The sequence below is a fragment of the Carcharhinus amblyrhynchos genome, chromosome 6 (assembly GCF_965287045.1).
Source record: "Carcharhinus amblyrhynchos chromosome 6, sCarAmb.v2.hapA, whole genome shotgun sequence".
Classification (NCBI taxonomy): domain Eukaryota; kingdom Metazoa; phylum Chordata; class Chondrichthyes; order Carcharhiniformes; family Carcharhinidae; genus Carcharhinus; species Carcharhinus amblyrhynchos.
The window spans coordinates 8,364,457-8,374,845 of record NC_137329.1 but is presented as its reverse complement, the minus strand read 5'-3'; the positions used below and the strand labels follow the sequence as shown (position 1 = coordinate 8,374,845).

At 47.3% G+C, this 10,389-nt stretch overlaps 1 protein-coding gene across 2 annotated transcripts in view; it reads right to left on the bottom strand.

The window, feature by feature from the left end:
* Positions 1-1,355: 1,355 nt before the first annotated feature.
* The window catches only part of mettl15 (methyltransferase 15, mitochondrial 12S rRNA N4-cytidine), a 127,449-nt gene continuing 118,415 nt past the window's right edge, over positions 1,356-10,389 (bottom strand). The window contains exons 5-6 of one of the 2 annotated variants that reach the window (XR_013886771.1): positions 8,992-9,496; positions 1,356-1,436 (exon numbers count right to left, since the gene is read on the bottom strand). Coding sequence is in view for 1 of the 2 variants with exons in the window: in XM_080189882.1 (XP_080046008.1) it covers positions 9,060-9,496 (437 nt within the window). In the remaining variant the exon portion in view is untranslated. Of the gene's footprint in view, positions 1,437-8,110; positions 9,497-10,389 lie in introns of those variants that run through there. The other variant, XM_080189882.1, reaches the window with a different exon arrangement.

The window sequence follows — 10,389 nt, the reverse complement described above, 5'->3', positions numbered from 1 at the left end:
CCGCTCTGCATTGATTCGGTTCGCTAGGGGCCTTCTTTTTCAACATGCTGTCTGCAATCTTTCATAAATGCCTCCATTTTGAGGTGGCCCCCAGGGTTTCCCTCTGTCTCAGCAGCGCTCACCTCTCCCAGGGGCTATCTCATCAGGAGTTATCTCATCAGGATCCCCGACTGGCCTTCCACTACTCATGTCCTGTCTGTCAGCCCTATTTATATTTCAAACCAGAAGACAGACAATTAGAAAACCAGCACTGGTGCTGGTGATGACGAGAGGCATGGGCTCAGGGCCAACGCATGGTCCTGGTCCCAGCTTCCCATCGTCTACAGGAAAATTCAGCCCTGTGTTTATACCTGGAAATTTACACCCATCAGAGAAAGGCCTTACCATTGCAACGTACGGGTGCAATGTCTTGCAAAGCTTGTATCTTTCCTCAGGCTCCTGAAGAAAGACACAAGCAACATTTCACCTGGAGGATCAGAGCATCTAGCAGTATCTGTTTGAAAAAAAATCAACTTGCTCATTTCCAGTGACATGAGGGGTAAGGTAATAGTGATTGCATAATCCCAACTCAACAATGCAGCACAGGAACAGGTCCGTAACCAAGCCTATGCCCATACACAGTTTCTATTCAGAGATTAGAATCATGGAATCCCTACAGTGCAGAAGGAGACCATTCGGCCCATCGAGCATGCATCGACTACAATCCCACCCAGGCCCTATTCTTGTAACTCCACATATTCATCCTGCTAATCCTCTGATGCCAGGATCAATTTTAGCACGGCCAGTCAATCTAACCCATACATCTTTGGAGGAAACCGGAGCACCCGGAGGAAACCCAAGCAGACACGGGGAGAATGCGCAAGCTCCTCACAGGCAGTGACCCGAGGCCGGAATTGAATCTGGGTCCCTGGCGCTGTGAGGCAGCAATGCCAACCAGTGTGCCACCGTGCCGCCCCAAATCTATCTAACACGATATGCTTTGAACGTTGATAATCTGCCAGCTTCCATCCCCTCCACTGGTAATCCGTTCCAGGCACCCACCACCCTCTGTATGAAAAACCTTCTCGAAACTTTCCCCCTCTCATCTTGAACCTGAGCCCTCTTGTCGTTGATCTATCCACCCTGGGAAAAATCTCTGGTTATCCTCTGCGCCTCCCATAATTTTGTAGACCTCTGTCAGGTTACCCCACAACTGTCGTCTTTCCAGTGAAAACAATCCAAGTTTATCCAACCTCCCCTCATACCTAAAACCCTCCAGACCTGGCTCCAGAGGTAATGTAAAGGAAGTCAGTCTAAGATGTTTAAAAATAGGTTACTTTATTTCCACCTGGTAAGGTATATACAACCTTATTGATCGGTATTCAGTATGCAGGCACTGAGAGCAGATGACTCATGAATCAATATCCCGTACCATGCTCTTTCCTGTTCAGTTCCATCTACATCAAACAGAATGTAAACAAAGTTAAGGACAAAATTGACACACAGACGTTTTGTATAATATTTGGCCGCAAAAAAAGGCACTTTGTGATTCAACTGACGTTGATTATGTTTGGGGCTAGCTTTGGAATTACTTCTTCCTGGCAAAGAGAAGTTAAATGTCCTTTGTATTTCTTCATCAGTAGTGGCTGATGAAGGAGCAAAACAAATGAAATATTTGATGCACAGAAGCCTGACTGTAAATGCTAAAACAAACACCACTGTCAGGCATTAAACAACTTCTCCACTTCGGGATAAAGGCTAACTACCTTTACACCTTAGATCACATCATTATTTAGAATCGTAGAGTCCTACAGCGCGGAAGGAGGCCATTCGGCCCATCGAAGCCCACCCAGGCCCTGTTCCCGTAACCCTAGATAATCCCCCGACATGAAGTGGCAATTTACCATGGCCAATCAACCTGTCCCACACATCTTTTGAACTGTTGGATGAAACTGGAGCATCTGGAAAAAAACCCCACACAGACATGGGGAGAATGTGCAGACTCCGCACAGTCAGTGACCCAAGCCGGGAATTGAATTTGGTGCCTAAATTGCAATTCAATAGTTTTGAGGCCTGATAAATTGGATTATTCTTCTAAAAACTGAAAAATCATCAACATCTCTGCATTCATCCAGGCACCTGCAAGGCTGGTCTTGTCCAAAATTTCTGATCATGACAAAATAGAATCTTGAAAATATAAAGATCTTAAATTCATAAGATATTCAAAATTTAACACAACCTTGATTATTTTGGTGTTGAATTGTCAAGGAACTTGTTAGGATTGTAAACGAAGACAAATGCAACCAAACAGTTTAGAATCGAGCAGTGTGGTTGGCACTGCTGCCGCACAGCACCAGAGACCCGGGTTCGATTCCCGGCTTGGGTCACTGTGGGGAATCTGCATGTTCTCCCTGTGTCTGTGTGGGTTTCCTCCAGGTGGTCCAATTTCCTCCCACAGACCAAAGATGAGGAGTAGCCAGCATTGGACTAGGGTATGCACAATGAGTAGTCTCACTCACCTGATGAAGGAGTGGCACTCTGAAAGCCTCATGCTACCAAATAAACCTATTGGACTTTAACCTGGTGTTGTGAGACCAAAGATGTGTTAGTTAGATGCATTGGCTATGCTAAATTCTCCCTCAGTGTACCTGAACAGACAACAGAGTGTAGGGGATTTTCACAGTAACTTCATTGCAATATTAATGTAAGCCTACTTGCAACCCAAGTAAAGAAACTTTAAAAACATCTTAGCACTGCTGCCTCATAGCGCCAGGGATCCGGGTTCAATGCCAGCCTTGGATGACTATCTGCGTGGAGTCTGCATGTTCTCCCTGTGTTTCCTCCGGGTGCTCCAGTTCCCTCTCACAGTCCAAAGATGTGCAGGTTAGGTGGATTGGCCATGTTAGATTGCCCCTTAGTGACATGGGGATTAGCAGGGTAAATAGGTGGGGTTAGGAGGATAAAGCCTGGGTGGGGTTGTTGTGTGTGTAGGCTCGATGGGCCAAATGGCCTCCTTCTGCACTGCAGGGTTTCAGTGATTCTACCTATGAATATCTGTGGAGTTTTACATTTTCAGGACAGCACAGAAAACATCAGCAGACTATTCAGCCCCTCAAGCCTGTTCCATCATGGCTGCTCTGCCTTTTACTCAAGATGCTCATAGTTTTGCACTTTGAACTCCATGGGGCGGATCTTCCCGGGAATTGGAGCGGGCAAGTGGAGGGCCATGGAAAGGTCTGTTAACCTCGGGTGGGATTTTCTGGTTTTGGGCGAGTGTGGTCGGAAAATCCAGCCCTGTGTATTGCAATTTTGCCGACTCAATTTGAATATGTCTTTTTGTAACTTCTTGCTTCAATTTGCATAACTATCGGTGCCTTAATGAACCGTGTAAAGAATTCAATACAGAACGTTATACCATCTCCAAGCCATTGATGTAAATTGTGCAAAGGTGAAACACCAGCACATAACTCATCGCATCCCACCAGAGTACATTTGTCCCTGCTTTTAGTCGCCTACAACCAATTATCAATCCACTTCACAAGGTTACCTGCACTTCTACAGGCTTTCTTGTTTGCTCACATTCTGTTGTGCGGATTACTAAATGCCTTCTGGAAGTTAATGTAGAGAAACTCCATGGGCACTCCATCATCGATCATGATCGCAATTCTAAAAATATTCGACTGAATGATCTAGGTGTAAGCTACTCTTCACCAATCTATCCTCTCTTTGATGAGATCACACTTGTCCTAGTGGCCAGTCACACTGAATCCTTACGATAGGTCCCCATAACTAATGTTAAAATGATGGGTTTGTAGTGTCCAGTTTTCTCCAAACCTCCCCGTTTTAATAGCAGAGTTTCTGTTTGCTGATTCCAAATCTAAAGACACAATTTTACAAATTGTCCCTTTACAATTGGAGTAGTGGTATTGAAGTCCACTAAGAATTCAGAGACACAGGGTAAAGCTCTGGGGACCAGCGTTCAAATCCCACCATGGCAGAAGGTGAAAGTTTAAGAGTGACGTGGTGCACAGTAGTTGAACATGAACTACCTCACTGTACAAGGGACCCAGGTTTGATTCCAGCCTTGGCTGACTCTCTGTGTAGAGTTTGCACATTCTCTCTATGTCTGTGTGGGTTTCCTCCGCGTGCTGCAGTTTTCTCCCACAGTGCAAAAATGTGCAGGTTAGGTGGATTGGCCATGCTAAATTGCCCCTCAGTGTCCCACGATATGTGGATTAGTGGGGAAAATATATGGGGGTACAGGAAAAGGGTCTTGATGGGATGCTGTTTTGGAGAGTTGGTGCAGACTCGATGGGCTGAATGGCGTTTTTCTGCACTGTACGGATTCTATTCTGATTCTAAATTTCTCAACATTAGTAAATTAATGCCTCTGTGATTTTTTTATATTTCTTTTAGTGCCCTGGGCTGTACCTCGTGTTTCTGATTGATAACTCTTTGGTTCCCTTGTATTTGGTCCACAATTTTCAAGGTGGATACAAACATTCATTTAATAATTCTGCCATTGCTTTATTGTCTAATATAGTTTCATTGTCTTTGATGAGCCCACAATCTTTATTATTACAATATTTCTCAATGTATTTAAGACAGCTTGTTGCTGCTAGCTTCAATATCATTTGCAAGCTGTTTGTTAATATTCCTTTTTTTCAGTTACTACTCTCCTTTCTCTCCCTTTGCTTTTTTTTTATATTTCTCCTCATCCTCTGGATTTCTCTTGCAATTATCTTTTTTTTCCTTTTGGTTTGACACTGTCTTTTCCCTCATTTGTTGACCACAGGTGCTTAGCTATCAAAATTGAGCTTTTAGGCGCATGTACTGGTTGTGTTTTGTATGACGCATTTCTTTGAATACTTCCCACTGTTTGGCTGTAGGTTTACCCATTAACAGTGCAGTTCTCTTCACTGCAGTCAATTTATTTCTCATCCTATTGATGTATGCCTTATTTAAGTTTAAAACCTTTGTTTGCGACTTTCCCATTTCCCACTCAATCATACAGTTGCTATTCGCAAGATGTTCCTTTCGCGTTGAACTGCTAACTAATTTCTGACCTGTTCCCCTGTTGGTTCTGATTGTTCTGAGAAGCTGTTCTAAAAACATTCTGGAAATATATTAGTTTCAATTATTGTGCAACTCTGCTTCTCCCAGTCTATGATGTGGCGTTGCTGGCATTAGACAGGGGTGGGCACAGTGAGTAGTCTCACAACACCAGGTTAAAGTCCAACAGGTTTATTTGCTAGCACAAACTTTCGGAGTGTCCCTCCTTCATCAGGTGAGTGCACTTTAACTTGATGTTGTGAGACTACTTATTCTCCCAGTTGATGTGAAAGTTAAAGTTCTCCGTTATAATTTCAAAGAATAAAGAACAGGACAGCACAGGAACAGGCCCTTCGGCCCATCAAGCCTGTGCCGATCAAGTTGTCCTACCTGGACCAATCGCCTGTATCCCACTAATCCCCGTCTGTTCATGTGGCTATTCAGATAAGTCTTAAATGTTGCTAATATATCTGTCTCGACCACCTCAATGGCAGTGCATTCCACGCCCCCACCACCCTCTGTGTAAAAAACTTCCCCCGCACATCTCCACTGAACCTCCCCCTCCTTACCTCCATTCCTTTTGCATCATGCTACCCCGATCTCCAGACTGATTCATGAAACTTGCTGAACATAAAACATAAAATAAGCTTCAAATTTTGTTTCGAGAAAGGGAGAAATGTGGCACTGCCTTTGGAAGGTGTTGAACCTAGGATAGGATCTCCTTCACCCAGTGTAAAATTGTAGGAAGAGTCCACTACATTACGCATGTGCACTAACAATTGATCTGGAGCAACACTGACTAAGATCTTCTGCTGTCCTGTTGGCTTGGTAGATCCCGAATGGAGCAGAAAAGAGAGATTAATAGCAGTAGCACAACATATTGCATACAGGATGGGACGGTGGCACAGTGGTTAGCATTGCTGCCTCACAGCACCTGGGACCTGGGTTCGATTCCCAGCTTGGGTCACTGTCTGTGCAGAGTCAGCACGTTCTCCCCCTGTCTGCGTGGGTTTCGTCTGAGTGCTCCAGTTTGCTCCCACAGCCCAAAAGACTCATGACTCATAGAAGGAGACCAAAGACATGCTGGTTAGGTGCACTGGCCACGCTAAATACTCCCTCGGTGGACCCAAACAGGCGCCAGAGTGTGGCGACTCGGGGAATTTTCACAGTAACTTCATTGCAGTGTTAACGTAAACCTACTTGTGACACTAAATAAACTTTAAAAGATGATGAATCAGTACTCGGTTGGTCTTGTGCTAAAGATGTTCACAACTAACAGTTTCGCTATCTGTGGCTAAAAATCCCGTAGCACATTCACACCATCTTACAGAAATCCCAGCAGTATCATTACTGACCCACAGTAGCAGCACTTATTAAGGTACATTTTACATTTTAAATGTTTCAAACCTATGAAATCCTCTGAATTAATTGGTATTTTCCCGAAAGCAGTCTGTTTGTATTCAGTCATCCCCGTCTGCTGCTGGGGGTCGCACCGTTGCGCGGCACTTTGGGCCAGATTTTTCCAGTCCATTGCAATCGTTTTTTTTGGGCGCAAAAGCTTGGTAAAGTCAGGCGTGAGGTGAGTGGCGCGATCCACGCCTGCCTCCGCACCGGTTCACCCTTTACCAAGGCCCGAAAATAGCCGCGATCGGGACAGCGCCCAAAACGGACGCGACGGGCGTTTAAATGCATTGGCACGCACGCCCAATTCTACCGGCACTTCCCCCTTCATCACCGCGTTCGTCCATCCAGAATCGGCACAAAACAGACGTGCTCCACTAGACTCCGAATCGGGCACTCCAGTTAGTGAGGGGGGAAGTACCGAGTGTCCGACGGCTCTCTGCTTGAGATCGGTGAGGGCGAAGGGGGGGGGGGGGGGGGGGGGTGGGTCCACTGCCACTCTGCTTGAGATTGGTTGGGGGGGGGTGGCATTGCCACTCTGCCTAAGATCAGTGGAGGGGGAGGGGGTGAGGGTCCGCTGCCACTCTGCCTGAGATCAGTGGAGGGGGAGGGGGTGGGGGTCCGCTGCCACTCTGCCTGAGATCAGTGGAGAGGAAGGGGGTGTCCTCTGCCATCCTGCCTGAGATCGCTGGGGGGGTGGGGGGGGGGGTGGGGGGGGGGAGGGTGGACTGCTGCCACTCTGCTTGTGATCAGTGGGTGGGAAAGGGGGGTCCATTGCCACTCTGCCTAAGGTCGGTGCGGAGGAGGGGGGTGTCCTCTGCCATCCTGCCTGAGATCAGTGGGTGGGAAAGGTGGTCCACTGCCACTCTGCCTGAGATCAGTGGGAGGGGCCCACAATCTGTCTGGGTGGCGGAGGGATAAGGGAGTCAGCAATGTTGTGGGGGTGGGGTATTGCCTGCGAGGGTCAGGGGAGGCATTATTCGGTCCAGGAGCGATGTTGCAGGGGAGCGTTATTCTATCTTTTTTTTCTCCGTGCATGGAGGCGCCGATCGGAGCTGGAGGATTTCGGGCGCGTTAAGCCCTGCCCACGGGCTTCTGCAACACAATCCAGAATCGTTGCTACCTTTTCAGGCAGAGTGCGTATGCGGGCCTGAGAACGGGTCCAAAAGTCAGATCTGAAATACTTCCAGTTCCAAGTCCGCCCCGCATTTAGTATCAAAATGGTAAAATAGGGCCCTATGTCTCTCTTCCATTCTTCGTTAATTTACAGATCATGGAATAGAATCCTACAGTGCAGAAGGAGGCCATTGGGTCCATCGAGTTTGCACCGACAACAATCCCACCCTGACCGTACCCACATAACTCATGTTAATCCCCCTGACACTAAGGGGCAATTTAGCATGGCCAGTCCGCCTAACCCGCACATCTTTAGACTGTGGGAGGAAACCGGAGCACCCAGAGGAAATCCATGCAGACACTGGGAGAATGTGCAAACTCCACACAGAGTCACCTGGGGCCAGAATCGAACCCGGGACCCTGGTGCTGTGGGGCAGCAGTGTTAACCACTGTGTCACCGTGGACCAACATCATTTGCATGAATACGAAAGTTTATCATATTTTGAAGAACTGTTTAGCCTTAGAATGTTGCACATTTTGATGGCTTTATTGGTGAATTTTGCACTGAAAGAAGGTTAAGGACATTATTGAGAGAAAGGAAACAGGTTTGCTTTGGACACCAGTATCAATATCCCGTAAGGCTGCAGCTCTCTACATCCCTCTGCTCTGCCCCAGTATTGTGTCTTAGTCTACAGCCGAGAACATCCCACTCCGATGGTGCACAGTGATGACACTTTACTAACTACCTTGCACAGCCATCCCAATGGCTCACAAATGGGATTATCAATTAGTGTCAAATTGAGGTTTGTTATACGACGAATCTCTGCCCCTTGGAAACGGGAGTTTGAACGAAGGAGGCTCACCCAATCAGTTTTGGGCAGGTTTGGATTCAAGTCCCTGAGGTGTAAGCCTGATGTTTAACTCACTGCTTCCATCCGTTCTGGATTGTCCATCCCAACAGGACAGCAGAAGACCCCTGGGGTAGCATGGTGGTACAAGGATGGCACAGTAACACGGAGGGTGCCACGGTAGCACAGTGGTTAGCGCTGCTGCTTTACAGCGGTAGGGACCTGGGTTCAATTCCGGGCTTGGGTCTCTGTCTGCGTGGCTGCGTTCTCCCCCTGACTGCGTGGCTTTCCTCCAGGTGGTCCAGTTTCCTCCCATATTCTGAGAGATGTGCTGGTTAGGGTGCATTGACCCAAACAGGCGCTGGATTGTGGCGACTCGGGGAATTTCCAGTAACTTCATTGCAGTGCTAATGTAAACCTTACTTGAGGCTAATAAATAAACTTCCCTCCTCCACTCAGTTTTAAATGTGAGCTATTCGTTTTCAAATACCACAGCTACATCTCTACCTCCAGTTTTTATTGTTTCTTTGTCAGCGACAATGGGACTTGCCCATTAGAACAGACTTCTTGTTCATTTACAGTTTCATTGAGATACCTGCATATTGAATTCTATCCGGGTGTGAGTCATTGAGAAAACCCTTACAAGACTGATTTTCACATCTGTTACAGTTTTACGGCAGCTCTAAGTTTTGCGGAACGTCCCCGTGGGTTTTCCTGAACTTCCTGCGTCTCAGGAGTCAACACCTTCTTCTGAATGCTTGACCAGTTGAGGATCCCCTGCTGAGTGTGAGATGTTTCACCCTTGTCCTGTCGCCTCAGTCCTTGCCGAATCTTTTGCCTCGCGCTCTGATTCGGCTTCTCAGACAGGTCAATGCCGTGGAAGAAACGTTTTACGATGCGGTCTTCCAGCGAATGAAACGTTAACGCCACCAAGCAGCCACGGGGTTTCAAGAACTTGTGAGCCGTCTGAAGCCCCCTGTGCAACTCGTTCAACTCATCGTTCACAAAGATTCGCAAGGCCTGGAATGTTTTGGTCGCCACGTGCGCAGGTCTCTGAAGCAGGTCTTTACGTGCGTACATTGCCGCTGCTGGAAATGCTCCTGTGACGGCCATAAAGAAAAAGAAAAGATTGTTTTTCAGAAACCGCTAGAGTGGAGATAAACCTTTTAATAAAAATAAGCAGAACCAGAGTGCCAAAGGAGGCCATTTGGCCCATCAAGTCTGCACCAACCACAATCCCACCCAAACCCTATACCCATAAGCCCATATATTTACCCTCATTAGTACCCCTGACACTAAGGGGCAATTTAGCATGGCCAATAAACCTAACCTTTGGACTGTGGGAGGAAACCAGATCACCTGGAGGAAACCCACACAGACACGGAAAGGACGTGCAAACTCCACAGAGGCAGTCACCTGAAGCTGGAATTGAACCCGGGTCCCTGATGCTGTGAGGCAGCAGTGCTCACCACTGTGCCACTGGTTGGGAGGGGTTATTGCTGGAAGGTGGAGTGTGGTTGTATGCGTTCCCCAGGTCGGTGGAGAGGGGGTCTTGTGTTCGTGGGGAGAGGCCTTTTTCTTCATTTTATTTTGTGTAGATTGGGGAGGTGGGTCTTTTGGACGTCTATCTTGCTGGTGGGGTGGGCTTTCTCTCCAGGGTTTATTTGACCAAGCGTCAAAAAATATGGCGAGGAAAAGCCGGCAGTGGAGCTGGCGGGCAACACAACGCTTTTCCCGTCTGAGTTGACACTAAAAGGAAATTTCAGCCCATCATGTTGAGTTCCAAATGCTAATCAAATTTAAAAACTGAACAGAGGGCACAGGTTCCCATTCCTATTGCAGCTGTGCCAAATCCAGTCATTCTGCACAATGCATTCCTGGTGCCTCTACTGTGCCAAACCTACAACACTACTACATGGTAGAACAGTGGTTAGCACTGCTGCCTCACAGGGACTCGGGTTCGATTCCCACCCAGGGTCATTGGCTGTGTGGA